The following is a 21,061-nucleotide window of genomic DNA, read 5'->3' on the forward strand; positions in this document are numbered from 1 at the left end:
AAAGAATACCATGAGGGCAGAGTCCTCAAGAACTGGATTAATGCTCTTATAAAAGAATTGCCCCAAAGCTCCCTCATGCCTTCTGCCATATGAGGACACAGAAAGAAGACAGCATTCTATGAACCAGAAAGTGGGTCTTCGCCAAAGAAGAAATGTGTTGTCACCCTGACCATGAACTTCTCATCCTCCAGAGCTGTGAGAAATAAATGTTGTTTAAGCTACCCAGTCTACGGCATTCTGTTATAGCAGTCTAAATGAACTGAGACAACAAATAAATAAATAAACATTAAAAATCTCATCAAGGTATGGATTATGGGTAAATTTTATCTCCCCCAAATTCATTTGTTGAAGTCCTAACCCCCAATAACTCAGAATGTGAACTTAATTGGAAACAGCATTATGGAAGATGTAATTAATTAACAGGAGATCATACTGGAGTAATGTGGGCCCCTAATCTAATATGACTAGTGTCTTTATAAAACTGGGAAATTTGGAAAGAGAGAAACACATAGAGTAGACAAAAATCAGGGTGATGCATCTACAAATCAAACAAGAAACTATGGGGGAGCCATGGAGCAGATCCTTTTTTTAGTTCCTTCAGAGGGAGCATGACCCTGCTGACACCTTGATCTCACACTTCTAGCTTCCAGAATTATGAGAAAATAAACACCTGTTGTTTAACGTACCCAGTTTGTGATATTTTAGTGTGGCAGCTGTAGCAAATTAATATAGTGTGTTAACAATTTTGGGGAGAAGAAACAGCATTTATTCTCATAATTTGCAGGTGCTTTTTAACTGAATCTGGGACAAGACTCTGAAGTTACAAGAAAAAAAATGATGTATAATTTCCTATGCTATTTGATACCAGATACGTCATAAATAAGATGAAATCTAAAGTTATCCTCACAAGTAGATTAAATTAGGGAGAGATTAATATTTGGTACTTTTTTGAACATCAAGGATCATGAGTACTAGTGCTCTACCTGTGGGCATATTTAAAGTAAATGAATGAGTTATATTGGTCATTTTAAAAAAGAATTTTACCTCTGGTTAAAAGTTTAAGTGAAAATTTGTATCTATCTATGTCTGAGAAAGGTATTCTACATTAGACCATTCCATTTTTTTATTCATGCTATGTGCCTGAATTATATAAATAGCAGAAAAGAAAAACTTATTCTTTTCTACAGTACTAGACTTCTAAAAGTAAATGTATAAAGTGATGCCAAAAATTCCTTTATTCCACCAGAGTATTAAAATAGGAATCTAATTTTCTGTAAGAATTATGATATAAATTTGATCAATAGATATTAAACCAACAGCCTTTCCCTATATAACTGGCTTCTCATCAAATATAACTTTCAAAAGTGCTATAGAAGCTTTCTTAGTTTTTTACAACCACTTTTACTAATAACCACAGAAACGTGGTATTTTAAAGTCCCATTTGCTATTTGGAATACAGTATTTTTTGTTAAATATTTTCTATGGCATATACTCAGCTGTTCCTATGCTAGGGATTAGTGCCTCTCAGCTGATGCTTTATACAAATCTGAAAAAGACTTAGGTACATAAAAAAGCTTTCAAGAAATATTTTCTACAATAAAACCTACAGCTTGTTTCCTTTGGGGATTGCCCTGTGTCCTTCTTTTCATTTGGTTTCTTTCTGTACTGTATTGCTTTATAAATAGCACACATTTTGCAAAGTTGCATATCAATGAGAAGCAGAAAGAGTGGACTTCCTGAAAAGTCTCTACAGACCAATTTGAAATATTTAATAAGGCATTTTAATGCCAAGCAAATACTCTCTGAGATTGCAAATTGTTATGCATGACTTGTCAAGGTTCACAACTCTGTTATACTCTCGAGAGAATCAATGTTGAACAAGAACTTTGAGTAAAAATAAGCTGAAGATTAATGAAGGCTGAGAGTACTTCTGAAGGAATCTCTTCGGGCTTAAGTCTCAGAAGATTTTATCAGGGATTGTGAAAAAATAATACTCATCAAGATACAACGTAAATTTCATTCTACAAAGGAGGAATGCGACTTTGCCACCAGAGCAGGAACACTGAATTCTAGTCATTGCGTAATTTGATAAAGTTTTGAGTGTTCATTCAATAATCATTGGATTTAAAATAATCCTTCTGCAAAAATACTTATGAAACATCTGGGCTGGGTAGCAAAACGAAAATCATGATTCTAATTGCATTCTAACTATATGTTTTAAATCACGGCCATTGTTAGTTTTTGTGTAGGTTCGATTAAATCCTTTTTTAAAACTACCTAATGCGAAATTTCACATTATTCAAGTAAGTTTTATATTGTATTCCTTACATGAAAAAAAATAATTAAGGAAATACTACATATTGGATGCCAGTGATATGGGAAGCCCTCTGCTGTAAGCCATGTAATTTAATAATGAGATCAATTTATTGAGAAAATAACGTTTAATGTGGTTTTATAGATAGGGGTACTGAGGTTCAAAAAGTTACATAGTTGACAACTGGAGAAAGCAGAATTCAGTCCCAGCCCTATCAGTTTTGATATGTGATGCTCTTTATCATATACCGTATTGCTCCTAGTGATGATCTGTTGAATCTGGTTTAATAGTTACAATTCCTGCCTTTTTCTCCTGTGTTCCTTGATGGAATGTAATGACAGTACAGATTCATCTGCTCAGAGAGAGGCAGCTTTATATTCCAGCTTCTTAGCCAAAGCCAAGCCAGTCAATATATTGTATCAAATGAGTGTGTGTGGTAAAATGCTTGGGTGTAAGCAATCTCCAGGTACTGTCACTATTGTGCTCCTCAGCAGCTCTGTAGAATGCTCATAGTTCATGAGAAGTGACTGGACTGAGCATATGCCCACCAGTCTTACATATCTTAAACACATTTGCATATTGCTTTCAGATTAATTCCCTACCTTGTCCTGCTCTGCTCCATTTGCAGGAACCTAACACCTGTCATTTACAGTGATCAGCCTCCCTGAACAATGGGAGGTAACAGAGGGAAACCGAAAAATGGGAAAAGCCTCTCTCTCTCTCTATTTCCTCCGTCTCCCCCTCCCTTCTGCTTTCAGTGGTGTCTCCAGCAATGATCACATTCTTTCAGTGGCTCCATCTTTTCCTCAGCTGCCCCCTTCTATGGGCCATTCTTTAAGGCCCAATTTTATAGAATGTCAGATAATACTATCCCTTTGAGCCTTAGGAGAGTTGACTTCTTCACTGGTTGTTTCACATTCCACTATTTGACTTTTCAGTTCCATAATTTTTGTAATTTGTTCCCCATACATTTCCTGAATGAATCTTGATTTGTACAGAAGATCTTAACAAATTTTTCCCAACATTCCTTCATCCCCTCTTTTAGAGTTATGAATATACTCTTATCAAAAATAAAGGTTAGATTCTATACCTGACCCTAGTACAGTTAGTACTTTCAAATGGGAATCTGGGTTCTCAGATTCCAATATGCTGAATAATTTCAGTTTTTGAATGTAATAACTGAAATTATTCAGCATATTAGAATCTGACAAAAATATCATCTGGAGACTTATACGTTGTATCCAAAATAAAATGATGAGACTTTAGGGAAGAATATTTTTAATTCAGAGAATATTTATACATAAATACACACACATACATTGTTTAAACTCTTAAATACTTCTCAAACTATTCTACCAGTTATTTCCTTTTATGTGTGAAATGTTTGAGAAATGATTTTTTGAAAGATTTTTGTTTTTAATGAATAGAGTTGGAATGCAATGATCTCACTGTTGAGAATAATGCTCTGGTTTTATACTGATTCATTTATTGTACAGCTGTATCATCAGAATTAAGCATTCATAGTAATTAAGTAATTAATTGCTGGTTTTATATCAATTTCTGATCAGAAATAATAATTTGTTTGATAAACTGCTTTAATTTTTACTTTAAAAAGATTATATTTGAAAATTAAATATTATTGCCAAATTCAGCATTGTTTTGAATAATGAATTTTCAGCTGAATTTTCATTCATAATAACAACAGAAGCAGAAACAAAGCTGAAAACCAAATAAACAATAACAACAACAAAAAAATAAATACCAGAGATAGATATATTTTTGTGTATGTGCTTACAAAAGTTGTCTATAGTATTTCAGAATAGTTTAATAAAATATATATATTCAGACTATGTACAATATATATTATAAACACATCATCATATGCATGCAAATACATGTGTGAATGTGTACACATGTATGTACATACACACATGCAGTTGACATTCAATTCAATCACTGAGGAAGTTACTCCAATTTACATATTTTTTTTACCAATTAGCTGGAAAAATCATTTATAAAGATATTATAATAGCAAAATCTACATATTTTTAAAAATCCAAAAATAAAATGAAATGGAAGAGAACCATAGAGATATAATAGAAGTGAACCATAAGATATAATTTTAAGTTCCCATGCCTACTTCCATCAGATGCGCTATTTAAGCAGAGTCACTTTTCATTTGTTCTATAAATTATTTGGTTATAATTTTAATTATTGATCTTACTACCTTTGAAATAGATACTCAATAAACCATAATGAAAGATGAAGAATATACTGCATCTCAATTATCTCTCAATACCTCACCTCAGCATACAATTTAAATTACATTATTTATTTTATTTATGCTAGTGTTACCTTTACCACAATAGGTAAAATGGTTAAGTCCATATTTCTTGATTCATTAATTTTATTAAGTAAATATTGTGCTCCTAAATATTTCTGAGCAAATATATATATATTTTACCATCTTTTCACCCTTCCTTTTTTGAGTTATATAATTATTTTATGTCATTATAGTACATTATATTACGTTGTTCCTCTACCAAAAAAATGACTTCTACTGTTTTCCTATGGATTAATTTGTGATTGAATACACAAATGGACAATGACTGGCACATACATAAAAATAGAACTCTGACCAATAATCTGCAGCAATGAACTCGGTAAACTAACCCACTCTATATAGCAACCAGCCCTTGAACGAGGCTACTATCTATATATCAGGGGCTTAGGAAAGTCAGATCACTACTGCTGGCTACAATCCAGAAAACCGAACAACAATCCTGTAGCAAATGGCCATGAATGTCCAGGATTTGATTAATAACTGACAGTTTCTGTAATTTTTATCACTACCTTAACATCAACCAGAGAAAGTAAAAGGTGCACCCATAGTTAATCACATACGATGCCCCACTTTTATTTACTTCCACCTATTTCTTCCCATGCTAATAGCCTCCAATCAGGGCATACCTTAGCCTTCCTTTTCCTCCACTGTCAAGCTTTCCCATGACTCTGCCTTTCCTTGAATTTCTGCCTAAATGCAAATCATGGTGTCAGATTCCCTTGATAGAGCACGCACCAAAGAAACAACCTTTGATTACCATTTGGTTGGTCTTTATTTATTTCCACAGATTATAAAAATCAAGAAGAAACAAGCATTATTTGATTATACAAAAAAGTCATTCAGTGTAAAACCAAATAATAAAACTTGAAAAATCTTAAAAGATGCATTTCTAAACTTTTGCCACCAAAATGAGAATGTTCAAAGTGCCAAAATCAGATGACTTTTCAGGATTCTTGACTGCGTATGGCATATTTTCCACTAATGATTACATATATTCAGTATATTCTTCTTTTTGGAAATACTGCATAGTTTTTACTATTTTGCTGGAGTTTATTATAAAAGCATTTAGTTCATGGTTGTTGATTTTTCCTAGTCTTTTCATATCTGAAGTTTCATAAATTTTCTGAGTCCTTTCATATCTGAAACACCTTTATTTTCTCTCATATTTGATCACTTTCCTGCTGGAATCAAAGTAGAATTTTTAAAATATAGTTTGCCATTGTCTTCTCATTTCCTTCTTTGCTCATGAAAAGTGTAAAATAGCAAAAAAAATGTCCTTATATCTTCTCTCTTTTTTATGTTTTAGAATTTCATTTTTAAGGAAATTTTAGGTGTGAGTTTTTTTACTTGGTTAATGCATTTAATTTTCCTTCCTTGTGCTTATTAACTTTTTTCTTTTTTTCATATTTTCTTTTTTTTCTTTTTTTCTTTTTGGCAGCTGGCTGGTACAGGAATTGAATCCTGGACCCTGGTGTTACCAGCACCATGCTGTAACCATCTGAGCCCACCAGCCAGACCTTATTCATTTGTTTTCAAGCTGAAAACTCAGGTTTAATTTTGTCCGGTTCTTTACATATTTCTTTCATGACAAATGTGAGACAATTTCAGTTGATCATCCTTGATCATTAATGTATATTCTTTTTGCTTCTTCCTTTTTGTTCTACGTAATGTGAAATATCCTATGTTTGCCATATCATCACCTTAGTCTTCAGCTATACCCTTCCCTTATTCAGTCTATCAATTATAATTTCAACATCTCATCTTTAATTTAAAAAAAAATATTTCTTGAAAGCTTTACTTTTCATTTCATCTTGTCCTTGATTAATGAATGCAGCACGATTTCACAGTATAGGAAGTTAATTTTTAATTTAAATTATTCTATTTTCTCTGAATTCTTTTTGTTTCTTTGCAGTGAATAATTATTCTACTGTTCATTTTAATCCCTGTCTTTTGTGTTGTTGTTTTTGTGTTGTCAAAAAAAGAAAAAGAAATGAAACAGCAGGTTGGTTAAAAGATATATAACATGTTATTTTTTAGAAATTAAGCAATGTTTCTCACTTTCAATAGGAATGCTACATCTTAATAAGGGTGGCTGGGATGGGTTGACACATTTTCCAGGCATACTGAGGACTCTTGTGTCCCCAAAGTGAGGAGTGACTTGCATCAGAAGAGGGGAATTTGTGATATTTGCCTATTGTAAGAGATGTTTTATGCTTTTTTGGTTTCCTTCTGATGTGGACATTTTGGTTTACTTAAAGCTATTTTCTGCTTCATTCTTATATCCTGATACCCCTATTTTGAGCCATCTGTAGAAAAAATCATCAAAGATTTTATGGTAGAATAAAAATATATATTTTTTTGCACAGAAGAGGTTAAAAAAACTTTTCCTTTTTTTTTTTCTTTTATTGAATTTGGTAAGTTGCCCAGGTGACTTCCCCCAGTCCTTCTCCATGTTATTGTATGCACAAGGGCTTTTTTGAGCAGAATAATGTTTACCTTTAATGTTTAGCAGTAGAAATTTGACCTCTTTTCCCCTGTTCATCCAATTTCAGTGTTTTTAATGCCTAAGGATTTTTTCAAAATATCTTATCTACTATTGGTACTCTACCTTATTATTATGGTTTCTTTTTGAAATATTTATGGTTTCTTTTCGGCATATCCTCTTTGACACATCAAGGGGAAATATACCAGGAAGATATATTTAAGGATAAGTTTGTTGTAATAACAAACACTCCCTAAATGTTAGAGTCTTTAAACAATGAGAGTTGATTTCTTACTCCACTGCACACTACAGTTGGGCTTTGTGGCTTTGCCGTGGCTTGTGCTCCCTCAGGGACAAAGGCTACTGAGCTGCCATTGTGCTACCTTCCACAATGTTGCTGTAATACTTTATTGACAATGACTTTTTGAACTGAGAATACTACAAAATGTTTTGAGGTAATGGATTTTCTGATAAAGTTATAAAAATTGTTTATGCTTGTACTTCTTGTCTTTTGGTTCACGTACATGTGATGTTGCTTCCTGTTTTCTCTCTTGATGAATATGAAAAATAATTCTAACCAAAGATCAAATTAATTAAACATATGATCTAGATCATTTAAAATACTGTCAAAATGAAAATATTATGTGCATGTTACTCTGTTTCTGTAAACACAGACAAGTGTTTGCAACATCAAACCAGGTAAATTAAAGTATGAACAGTACAGTACAGTCTTGTGAGTTTGGAGATTATCTATGTGTCTGTCTGTCTATCTATCTATCTATCTATCTATCTATCTATCTATCTATATACATATATATATTTTTTTGCAGGTGGCTGGTGTGGGATCTGAACTCTTGACCTTGGTGTTATCAACGCTTTGTTCTAACCAACTGAGCTAACCAGCCAGCCCCTTATCTATCTTTCTCTATATATTCAAGAAAAAATAAAACTGGCGAACAGATTTCATGAAATGCTGCTTGTAATCACTAAGTTCCTCATGTCTTTGTCAGTTACAGTCTCAGTGGCTGCTTTAATCACACTGACTGTGAATCAAAGTGTAAATTTAGTTCTAAAGCACTTTGGGGATGGGTGCTCGTGTACCTCTTTGCTGAAAGGACAACAGGGAACCACTCCCATTCAACTTCTTTTTGTTAATTGTATTGATCATATTGGATATTTTAAATTAAAGAAATAAAATATGTTCTTGGTAAGAAAAATAAATATAACTACAGTGCCACTTCTCTTAAGAAAAGCAACCTTAACAGCATCTTCTAGATCTTTCCTTAACTCTATCTCTGTTCATTCAAAGGTCTATAATGTAGTTATGTACGTACTAAAGAAAACACTATGCATTTTTTTTCTCTGCCTATCAATTTCTCATGGACATCTCCATGCAATCTATGTTAAAAAAAAAAAGCATACACACACACACACACACACACACACACACAGTTAATGTAAGTAATTTAGTTAGAGGATAGAATTGAGATAATTTAAGAAAGAAGCCAATACTCCAGAACTGAGTGTATAGGGTAGCTGTGAAGAATAAGAAACATCATAAATATATATGTAATTGGTGTCCCTAAATTAAGGGACCTGAAATAATGGACCATAAAAAATTATATTAAGTTGCAACTCAAGAATTCAATATCCAGTAACGAAAAACACTTTTGCATGTAACAATTTAAATTATACAAAGCATTGCATAGGAAAGGAAAATTACATGGAAGGACCACCGCAGAGAAACATTCTAGTAAATTACTGAACTTTAAAGAGAGATAACAGATACTTTGATTTGTTCTTATAGGACACATAATATATGACACATGATATTACACATTGTTCATTGATACATATTTAGACTTTTCTAATTCATTGTGTTCGTTTTCTATTGCTGTGTAACAAATGACCACAAATGGTTGCACAAAACAAAAGCCATCACATTTGCTTATACGTGTGTTTGCTGTTTATATGTGATGTTGGGATAAACTTCCAAATTAGAGCTCCCTTTCTGAAGGAGCACGACTTCCACATTATTTCATGGTGTTTCAGTGCAGCACAGCAGAGAAAGACTTAAAGACAGCATTTAGTTTGTGAAGGCAACAAAAGTCTAGATTGAACTTCATAGAGATTTCTCCTTGCCCATGTATGGCAGCAAAAACTATTTCCCATTTACTAAAGTGGGAAATGAAATTTGCCTAAGAGAAACTCAGTGGATCCCAAGAAGACTTTCAATTACGACAGAGAGCGTTCAGCCATGGCCACCAAGAACTGACCACTGAAAACCAGTGGGAACGAAGATGTCACATGGCAGAAATCCATGATGGCACTGACAGTCCTCTTTCTAACTGTGCCTTCTGCACATGCATATGACGTGCTTTCATTCTCAACCTGATCACTGTGCATTCATTCTCTACCTGATTGATACGCCTTCACACTATACCTGATGGCTTTGCCTTCTATCTATACCTGGTAACTATGACTTTCTCTACACATGATTGCTGTGCATTCCCTTTACATCTGGTTGCTCTGAGTTTTTTCTCATATCTGATCCCTGTGCCTTTATACCTAATTGCTGGGCCTAATCCCTGTACATGCTCAGCTTTCTCTCTGTATGTGTTTAATGAGTATTAAATGCTACACCTGACTCCTCAAAGGTGGAGAAAACCATCCAAAATGGTATCTCAAAAAAAAAAAAAAAAATTAGATGCTCAAAACAGAATTGGAAATCAAGTTCAATTAAAAGTGAGGGTGAATTCTGGCACATCTGAGTTTTTAGAATATAAAATTTCAACAGTAAATGCCCTAATCCGATCATTTTACTCTTTGCTTAAGATCTTTTTCAACTTATAAAATGTATAATAATTTCAATTTATGTGATTGTAGTAAAATATACAAGCAATAGCATAGACTGATTCATATTTTCAGATTATAATATATATATATTATAATTTTTATAATTTTTAAATCATGATGTGCAGACTTAGTTTGTGTGAATTAGTTGTAACTTATGTTAAAGAAGAACTTATCTTTTCCAGTCAGGTATTTTCTATTGTGTTCAGTTTTATTGCAGAATTCCAAGTGTAGTCTACTTTTTAAAAAGCAAATGAAGAAACTAAGAAATTGGCTGAGGCATCAAATGCAATCTGGTAAGTCACATTAACCATTGAATAAAAGTGAGAAACTAAATTTGTTTATTGGGTCTTTCTTGAATTTACAACAACAAATTTGATCATATATAAAAAAACAAAATGAACTATTACCCAACGAAGCAATAATAATTGTTTTTACCTATTAACAGAACAAAGATGTTCCAAAAATTAAGAGGCTATGTTTCTACAGAATTTTTCCTCCACATGCAATTGTAGGTGGAAAGGGTCATCATGTATTGATCCAGTAAATATTTACAGAACTCCTTGTTTTAAGTGAGGGGGTTAAAATAACAGAATACAGAAAAAGTAAAAAAGCAGAGCTTCTGTGACTACTCTTCAAAAACCCTGAAGCCGCTGCCCTCACTCTGTTGAACTGTGCCCTGTGAATGCATGTGAAGTCATTCAGCCTCACCTGCAGGAGGGAGAGAGACCAGGGATCAGAGATCAGCCACCCGGCTGAGACCCAGACAAACCAGTTGAAAGCCAGCATGCACCACTGCATGTGAGTGAGGCATCTGTCCTGCTTGAGCCACCAAATGACTGCAGCCCAATGTGTGACCCCAGCAGAAGAGCAGCTCAACCCACAGCACTGCCAGTCAATAAAATAAATATTATTTTGGGCTACTAAGATGGAGGTAGATTTGTTGCACAACAAAAGCTAAATGACAAAGAAGAGTTATGAGAAGAAAGGAGATGACATGGTCTGAATGTGTTTCCCCTCTTAAGCGTGTATGGGAGCTTGATTCCCAATGTGGCAGTGTTAAAAGTTAGGACCCTTAAGAGGTGATTGGATTGTGAGGACTGTGCTCTCATGAACAGGTTAATCCATTCATGGAGTATGGGTTAGTGGTTTAATGGTTTATCATGGGTGTGGACCGGTGGCTTTATAAGGAGTGCAAGTGAGCACACTCAGAAGCACGTTCACTTAGACCCCTTTGATATGTGATATTCTGCATCACCATGGAACTCTAGAGCTCCCACCAAGGAGAAGGTGCTCACTAGATGTGTTCCCTGGACCTTGAACTCCCCAGCCTCCATAACGGTGAGAAATACATTCTATTTCTTTGTAATTACAATTTCTGATATTCTGTTCTAAGCAACAGAAACAGAATAATACAGGAGAGAAGAAGAAAGTTATGAAACTTGGAATTTTTTGTCCAGTCTATGATTCATGTGCATTCTAATGTACTAGGTAGAATTGTAGTGCTATCTTCTCTTTACTAAAGGACCTAATTTTGAAGATTATGCCCCAGGGTAATGATTATAAAATTGCTTCTAGAATCCTGGCAGACGTCCAGGGTGATGCTCCCAAGATATCTGGACAGAACTAAATCAGTGCCCCAACAAGCAGCACAATAAAGTCAGCACAGCTGGTGTCTCCTCTTGTTGCTCTGCAACAGGAAACAACCTCTGCAGAGGGAGTTTTAGAGATTGGAGGGGAAAAAAAGAAGACACGAAAAACGTTAGAGACATTTGAATACATCTCTAAAGACAAGGAAGCTTGTGGACTTTTGGAGCATACACTAAAAATTTATATTTTCTTTGTCTGCAAAATGATTGTTCCATTGAATCTAAAGTTCATAAATTATATATTCATAATTCTGATAAAATATATTTTATTTTCTTTCACATAAATTAAATATCATTGTTGCTATAACCTGTTATAATCTGTTAAATGTTTTAAATGATGTTTAATGATAGCCATATTTTATTATTGTATAGAAGAGTTAGAGATTTATACATTTCTATGCAGAAATGCTTCTTTAAAAAAGAAAGAAGTTGTGAAGTTTAATTTTGGCCAGATTGTATTGTGATCTGGTATGATTTTCTTTGAAACAATTTCTAGATATAAAGCATTTAAAAAAAAATCAAAGTGATGCAATATAAACAAATTTAAATTTATACTTGCAAACTCCTGATTCTAAGTGAAAACTATACTGTAATTGCATAAATTTAGGTATGTTTCTATAAAAATACAAGTGACAAAATGATTCCTGTTGTTTTAAAGAAAAGGGATTTATTGATATACACAATTAAAACAAATACCTTTACCAGCTTTTTATTAGTAATAATACGTCTTTGCAATATTGCTAAATTTCTTAATCACCAATGCTGCTCTTTCCTTGTGAGAATGGTAATGCCATTGACAAATACAATTTTATTGATCTTATCTTCATTTCTAAAATGCCACATATTCACATGTCTGCTGAGTCAAAAAGCAGGTGTAATTTCATCTCATGGTTATTTTCCTCTCTGTATTGTGATAAACACAAAGCATTTTCTTATCATCTCATATTCTTAAGTCTCAATTCTGAAAATCTTGGGCATTTAATAAATTATAGGAAAGTAAATTAAATAGAATAATTGGTAAAAGGCGGTAAAAATCATCAAGATTGGCATGATAATATACTACATATCACAGAAAAAAATAAAATATCAAATTTGCATTGATAAAATGCGTACAAGTCTCTTACGGGCCTATCCAGGTTATATTTACCCTCAACAATATTATCATGCCACTCTGTACACAGATGTCCACTCTGTTAAAATTTGTTAAATATTTTAAAAAGTAAAACGTATGTATGCATACATACACATATATACATACAAACATATATACAGAGACAGTAGCTTGGTAGGCGCCCAATATGATTCAAGTGGTCTTCTACGTTAAGGTGATAAATCGCACAGCTTTTCTTTTAAAAATGAGAGCCATCATGACTCTCAAGTAGCCACACTACTACTCTTCTTTCTGTCGGCATGAATAACCTAATTCTAATCAAAGGTTTTCCTTAACGTTTTCATAGTATTGTTCATTTGAATATGGCAATTAATATTTAAATACCAAAATTACTTACCTAGCCAGATAGAATGGTTTTTGGCCATAAGATATGTGACATGAACATTCTAGTGTTACAAATTCTCTTTGGAAGTGACTACAAATTTAAATAATATGTTCTCCAATTCATGTTTCTACTTTGAATTTTTTTTTTTTTTAATGTTTTTATCTTTCATGTTCCCTAGGGCACTCTTCTCAACTGAAAGCAATTTTGCCTCCAGAGGACACTTGGCAATGTCTGGAGACATCACCACTTGGTGGTAGAGGGAGGGTGCTACTGGCATCTATTGAGTAGAGGCCAGGGCTGCTGCTAAACATTCTACAATCCACAGGGAAGGCCCATGACAAAGAATTATGCAGTCTAAAATATCAATAGTGAAAAAAGTGAAAAAAACCTTCTGTAGGGGAATATGATTTTCCCAGATGATAGTTGAAACTGCATTGTGTAAATCAAGAGATAAAGAAAAACCTTATATTAAAACATGCTTCACAAACCACTTTATTTTTGCATCTTTCTTTATGAAACCATCCAGAATGCCACAGACTTAATCTGCTGATTATTACCTACTGACAAGAAATATACAATCACATTTTGCTTTTTTCACTATAGGAATTACTTGGAGTAGATCCATGACCATTACTTAGATCCCTAAGTTGAGATACAAGAAACAATAATCTGATAAAATATTGCACGCTCAGGAATTCTCTGTTGTTGCCTTCTCTGTATTCTCATGGCATATTTTGAAAGGCTATATAAGGATTCCATCATTTGAATGATGTTCCTGTTTAATTATCCAAAACACATACACACACACATATACACACATACACATTCACACACACACACACACACACACACACACACACACACACACACACACACACACACACACACTCACACACTCCTAATTGGACTTTAAAGTCACAGGGAAGAAAGGAGTATTTTTCATCATTGTATGCTATGAGTAGAATGTTTGTTTTTTCTCACTTGCTAACTGATAAACCCCTGTACATCAAGGACATCTTCTCTAATCCACAAGCTGGGTTCCCTGCCCAATTCTATTTTTCCTCTATTTCTGTGCTTATCAGGAACCATATTGAAATTTTGTTTATATATCCACAGTCTCCTAAAAAATAGTGGCCTTGTTTTATTTACCATTTTATTACTAGCCACTATCACATAAAACATCTTAAGTCTATCTCTCTCTCCAAAAAAGATTTAGATATGTATAAGGAAAGAGATTTAAAAAAAAAAAAAAAAAAAACATTGGATGATTCAAAACTCAATTAATGATGATATGGTGAAAACAATGATCTTATCCGGCACCACATGTATAGAAAAATTTTATTGTTACCTACCTACCCTATTGTTAGCATTTGTTTAGTGCTAGAAACCAGTATATCGCTAAATTAAGTGTTAATGTTATAAAAAATTATCACAAATTTAGATTTTACTTTTTACTTTCATTTATAAATGACATATGGCATTTTTAATAAAGAATGTATGTCTTTCATACCAGATAAAGCCACACTTTTTTTTTTTTTTTTAGAAAAAACATCTTCAATTGTATGTGTGTTTCCTTCAGATATCTCCTGTGCGTGGGCTTTATATTCTGCAGTATTCTTTATAATAAGGTGGAGGCCAGACTATAAGTATTTATGAAAACTTTTTTTTCTCACTTAAACAATACAGATCTTCTAATGTCACCATGTACCATTTAAATTCATTCATTTTTAGGCTTCATAGGATTCTGTATATTTTTGAAGAGTCATCCACTTGAAAATATCACTATAATAAATTTTTTACTTTTATGGACAATATTGTAGTGGCCATCCTTTCACACACATCTCTGCATATCTATGTCTATGTATCTACATAATAGCTTTAAACAACGGATATTGTTCAACAAAAGACAATGATCTTTTTAGTATTTAGATAAATACCGATATGGCCAAATTTCCCCTCAAAAAATTTGAGAATTCACCTTCCTACAGGAAGTTCTGCACATTAACAACTCTGTGAATTATCAAACTTGCATACTTGGTAAGTAAACACCGGCATCTCTTTTTCTTTTGTGCTTTCTTAAATTACTGGTGAAATTTGAGATTTTGTGTAATTAACGGGTTTCTTATTTCTGTGAATACCTTGCTGATGTAATTTGCCCATTCTTGCTTGGTTATAGGGTAATTTATTCCTTACTAATTAAAAACTCCTTCTACAATAAAAATTAGTTCTTTGTCTGCCTTATATATTTACAAATATTTCAGTTTATCTTTTATCTGATTAGATTTAGCATAATTTTTGACATCTATATTTTAAAATTTTTATTTGTTTAAATTGATACCTTATGTCTTCATACTCATTGGAATTATTGAAAGTTTCAGTTTTTATAGTTATATCATGGAATTATTTACTATTTACATTGTTCTTCAAAATTTATTTTGGCGCTGTTAAAAGGATTCTTTTTCTTTTTTCTTTTTCTTTTTTTCAAATCATGTCCCTGTCAGACTTTCTAGGGATGAGATTCTAGTACAAATAAATAACTGTTCTCTTACTTCCAGGAATCTTAGGATGAATTGTCCCCTTTACTGTATGTAGCCAACCAAAAAAATATATCTGCTAGACAAAAGAAACATTGTGATAACATAAATTATATTCTAATGAATCAAAAAGGATACTGCTTATAGCTCAGTAAACTGAATAGATTCTGGAGAATCCCCTGGCATTTTGTTGTTTTAGAATTATTCCACAATAATTCTAATTTTAAATAATTCTAATTTTTTAAAACAATATCAAAAAATGAAAACTACATCTAGCTTGGAAATCTTTTCCTGTTCCAATTCTTACTAACCACGTGATTTTAGTTAAATCACTTAATTCTACATTTTGTTTTTTTGTAAAGCAAGGATAATCATAGCACTGACCTCCTGATGATATAAGCATGAAATTAAGTGGCACACAATGCCTGGCACCCGGTAAGTGCTCAATAAATATTCCTTGTAGTTGTTTCTGTGATCGTTATGACAGTAGATATGGCAACCTGTAGTTCCAGATCCTGGAAACACTAACTGATTGTTTTGTGACAATCAATTATAGATTTTCTACAGAACCCAAAGTCCACTTTCAAAATATGCAATCTACTTTTAACTACTGATCAGAACTTGTATGGATACAATTGATTCTACAGTTGATGGCAAGATTAAGATTCTGAAATTAGCTGGTAGCTACACCTCAGGCAGAAAGAAAAATTGCTCCCATAGCACAATCACTTGGCATCACAAGTACGTAGTGGAAGAGAATAGGATTGAAGATTTCATGTACCATCCCGAATCAAGGCACTTAATGGAGAATGACACCACTGTTTCTCATCTGAACCCAGAAATTTCCTCGCTATTCATTTTGATTCAGTATTAGGTTCAATTCTTTAGTTCTTGGGTCCATATTAAAATGTAGAATTTGTCCAAGTACTAATTCATAATTCAATGTAGTTGCATGTATTTAAGGGCCAACTAAAGAGCTTAAATAGAAAATTTATTTTCTTAAGACAGGTCTTGAGATAGGCAGGCCAAGGCTGGAACGTCAGTTCTGTGATTGCATCGTTTTTCCAGGCTCTTTTGTCTTTGTGTTCTTTGTCAGCAAGAGGCTTTCAACTTATGGTTGCAAGTGGCTGCTGCATTTCTACATCGCATCTCTATTACAGGCAGCAAGAAAGGACAAGAGCAACGGGTGAAATATGTGTGCCAGTTGTGTCTCTCTGGGAGGTTCCACCACACTGACCTCCACATTCATCCTACCAGCTAGAACTAGGTCACAGAGCCACCCCCGGATGAAAGGGAGTGGTGGAAGGTGAATAGTTAACTCTGTACGGTGTCACCTTACACAAAACTAAGTTCTCTTAGCAACACAGAAGGGAAGGCTGGATACTGGCTACATAACTAACAATGTCTACCCAAAGGGAAGAATCATAATCCTATGCATTTGTAACAAATGTCATGTTTCTGTGTACATGTGTATAGTCCAGCCAGGCTGGCAGAACACTAACTGCTCTCGATCAGCAGACACCTTGTCTGTCAGGACTATAACACCACCCTCTAACTGTTCTCCTGCCTTGCGTCTCATCCCCTGCCATCTCTTACAATGGACATTGGCAAACTTATTCTATAAAAGGCAACGTAGCAAATATGTTAGGCTTTGTGAACCATATGGTTTTCCTCGCGCCTCTCTCCAATTCTGCCATTGCTGTGCCAAAACTACTACTGCCAATCTTTGAATGAGTATGGCTGTATTCCAGGAAAACATTATTTATGAAGACAGATAGCAGGCTAGATTTGATTCCTCACCATTGTTTGCTGCTCTACGATAGTATTAGCTTTTTATTTCTAAAATCAGAGTTAATGCAAATATCATCCATTTTTAAGCATGATGCAAACTGGGTTTCTCCCTCCACTAACTTTCATATCACCTTCTGTACACTCACATTACAATGTGCATTATGTGCTATTATGATGATTTTTACATATTTGTTTTTCCACAATAATGAGGTCAAGCACACACACACACACACACACACACACACACACACACACACACACACTAATAAAACATAATTTCCGATATTTAGACTATGGCTTGCCATAAAATTTCTCTTTCAATAGAATCTTGCTTGCAACCACAGTAGTACAGAGACTTAAAACTTTCTCTCATTTTTTTTTTTACTACTTTCAGATATTACATTTTTGTTCCTCAACCACATTCATCTCATTAAGAGAAGTTAAGAATATTAGCTATTCTCCATTCACTTCTGACTCCCAAGCCCTCGGTGAGTACTTGAAATGTTGTGCCCAAGTCCTCAACCTGGCCTTTGCTAATTCCTTTATACATCATGATTCTTACTTAGACTGTGCAATATCCTTTTGCATCTTCAAAAGTACCAATGTACACACACACGTTTTTGCACACACATATGCACACACACACATGCGTCTATTTCAGGATTCATCACCGATAATGTGTTTCCTCTCTTTGTCATTTTCCTTGACTTTTAGATCTCTGCTTTAATTCACTATAATTACTTTCAATTTCAACGATTTTCTCAAATAGGTTTCTCAGTTAGGTAGGATGATGATATACTTTCTGGATCCTACTCCAGATATTTATTTCACCCTGACAGATGAATCGTATTGTGACTGAACAAAAGATTTGGGGTTTTGGTCTTTCCTCTGCAGACTGTAAAGGGGATTCAACTGTCTACCAAATTCCAGAATTTCACGTGATAAATATGAAATGAATACATTTTTTTCTTAGTAGGTAATTTTTAAAAATCTGGTAACGGGCATTGCTGCCAGTATGAATCTGGCCTTCACATCTTCGGCATGAAGGATCATAATCAGCTCGATACCTCATGAATATTCATAACCAATAAAAATAAAAAGAAAGTTTATAAAATTTTCTCTGTATTCTTAGGCTTTAAGAACTTTCCCAGGATTTACCTATGTTTGATTGTTATTCTATTAACCCTTCCTGGAATTCAGAAAGTCTATTAAACTTGTAAATTCAGTGTATTCTTTACCTCAGAGAAAAAAATATTATTGTTCCTCCCTAAATCTTTCACGTAAAATCTTTATGTGAATATTCAAAGCAAGAATTGCAGGTGTCCTCCAGTTTAAGAATTTTTTTTCCCTGAGTTTAAGCCATTATCTAAAATTACATGTTCGGAAATTAATTTTAATAAATACTATAATAACTAGTCCCACTTTAAGCCACAGAAAAATATGAAAATATTTGGAAAATTCTCCAGATTTGTACACACACAAAATTAAAAATGGATCTTCAAAATATGACTTTTGGATTTAAAAAAAAATTAACTATTCAACTATAAAAATGATTTTCTTACCCATATCTGACATTTCAGGCACTGTGACAATGTACGGTCCATCAGTGAATTTTGGAGCATTGTCGTTGATATCTTGTACTTTGATGATGAACTCAGATTCAGGTTCAAGAGGTTTGTTTGTCCGTCTGTCAATAGCCTGGGCATGAAGCACATAATGAGTCTTCTGCTCTCTGTCTAGGCTTTTCGTTGAGTGGATGTCACCCGTCGTATCATCAATAATAAATATAGTCCCGGCGCCTTCTCCAGTAAGGATGTACTTGACAGACCCATCACCTTTGTCAGAATTGGAGTGCAGCTGTAAAATACACACGGAATAATTTTGCATTCAATTGTATTCCAACCTCACATCATGTTCTCTAAAAATTCCCTGTATATAACTTAATACTTAGTTTAAATATGACTTTTCTTTTTCCACTGTATCCTGTGTGTTACTATAATCATTTATTTTTCTCCAGTTTTTCTCCACATGTTATTAATATGGATATTTTTATCATGATTTGTCTAAGATTCAATTATTGATTTAAGAAAAATCAACAAATAATATTTATTTGAAGACAAATAATAACAATTCTTGTCAACCCACTAAATCAGCATTTCACTAACTACAATAAAGTTGGGAAAAGATATTCCTAGCAGATCACTGTTGCCTTACATAATTATGACAATAACATTTTTGTTTGTTTTTAGCTAATCGTTTGAAATTCTATTTCAATCATAAAGATAGAAAAATATATGGTAAGAAAAATTGAGATTCAAATTAATTATTAAAATTTCCATAAAATTTGCCACAGATTCATTAATTTTATAATTTGATACAAATCAAAGGCAGTTATACAAAGGGCCAACAGACATATGAAAAAATGCTCAGCATCACGTAGCATCAGGGAGATGCAAATAAACACCACACTGAGATACCAACTCACCCCAGTTAGACTGACTATCAAGAAATGCTGGCAAGAATGCAAAGAAAGGGAACTCTGCTACATTGTTTGTGATATTTTAAATTAGTGAGGGCATTACGGAAAACAGTATGTAGGTTCCTCAAACAACTACAGATAGAACTGCAATATGATCCAGCAATTCCACTGCTGGGAATATACCCAAAGGAATGGAAATCATCATGCTGAAGGGATACCTGCACTCCCATGTTTATTGGAGCTCTGTTTACAATAGCCAAGAGTTGGAACCAATCTAAATGTCCATCATTAGACAATTAGATAAGAAAAATTGGAACATTTATGCAATGGAATACTACTCTGCCATAAAAAAGAATGAAATATTGCCATTCACAGCAGCATGGATGAACTCAGAGAAAAATTATGTTAAGTGAAATTAGTCAAGCACAGAAAGAGAAATACCACATCCTCACTCATAAGTGGGAGCTAAGTAAATAAATAAATAGAGGTACAAAATGCACAATAATATGTTGAAATTTCAAAAGGAGAAAGCAGAACTGAAGTTACCAGAAGTGGGAAAGGGAGAGGGAGAGTTGGGTAAAGTAGGAAAATGGTAAACGGATAAGAAAATTGATTACATTGTATAATGTTGAATTTACTAATTATTCAAATTTGAGCATCACATATTTCACATAGGTATTGATATTCAAATCTGTACCCCATGGATACGTACAATCAACTATGTTACAATGAAAATATATAAACAAGTTAAAAAAAAATAAAATGCAATTTACAGAAAATAAAAATCCAACAATTTTGAACTATCGTCTAAGTTCTCCTTTAAATCGTATGCATCAGAGCCTCATCAGAAAAAATGCTGAATAATTTTTGCTTCATAACGTTTGATTCATTTTAAATCATATTTGCCTCATTTGTTAAAAAAACAAATGGAATATTTTCTAATATAAATGCTTAGATTTAGAACAAAAAACACTAGTGGTAGAGTATTTTTTTCCTTAAAGATATGAAACTTTAACTCAAAATTTCAATAATAGTAATAGATTCAGTTAATATGTAGGGCTTAATTTTTTAATTAATTAAGTACACTAATGAATTTTTACTTATTCCAGTTAAAATGAT

General features: G+C 33.4%; 1 protein-coding gene across 1 annotated transcript in view; it reads right to left on the reverse strand.

Annotated features, from left to right (window-relative positions):
* Positions 1 to 21,061, reverse strand: part of CDH18 (cadherin 18) — a 342,030-nt gene that overhangs the window by 249,133 nt on the left and 71,836 nt on the right. The window contains exon 2 of the mRNA XM_063086030.1: positions 19,026 to 19,320. Within this exon, the coding sequence (XP_062942100.1) occupies positions 19,026 to 19,320 (295 nt within the window). The remainder of the gene's footprint in view (positions 1 to 19,025; positions 19,321 to 21,061) is intronic.

The sequence above is a fragment of the Cynocephalus volans genome, chromosome 2 (genome assembly GCF_027409185.1).
Source record: "Cynocephalus volans isolate mCynVol1 chromosome 2, mCynVol1.pri, whole genome shotgun sequence".
NCBI lineage: Eukaryota > Metazoa > Chordata > Mammalia > Dermoptera > Cynocephalidae > Cynocephalus > Cynocephalus volans.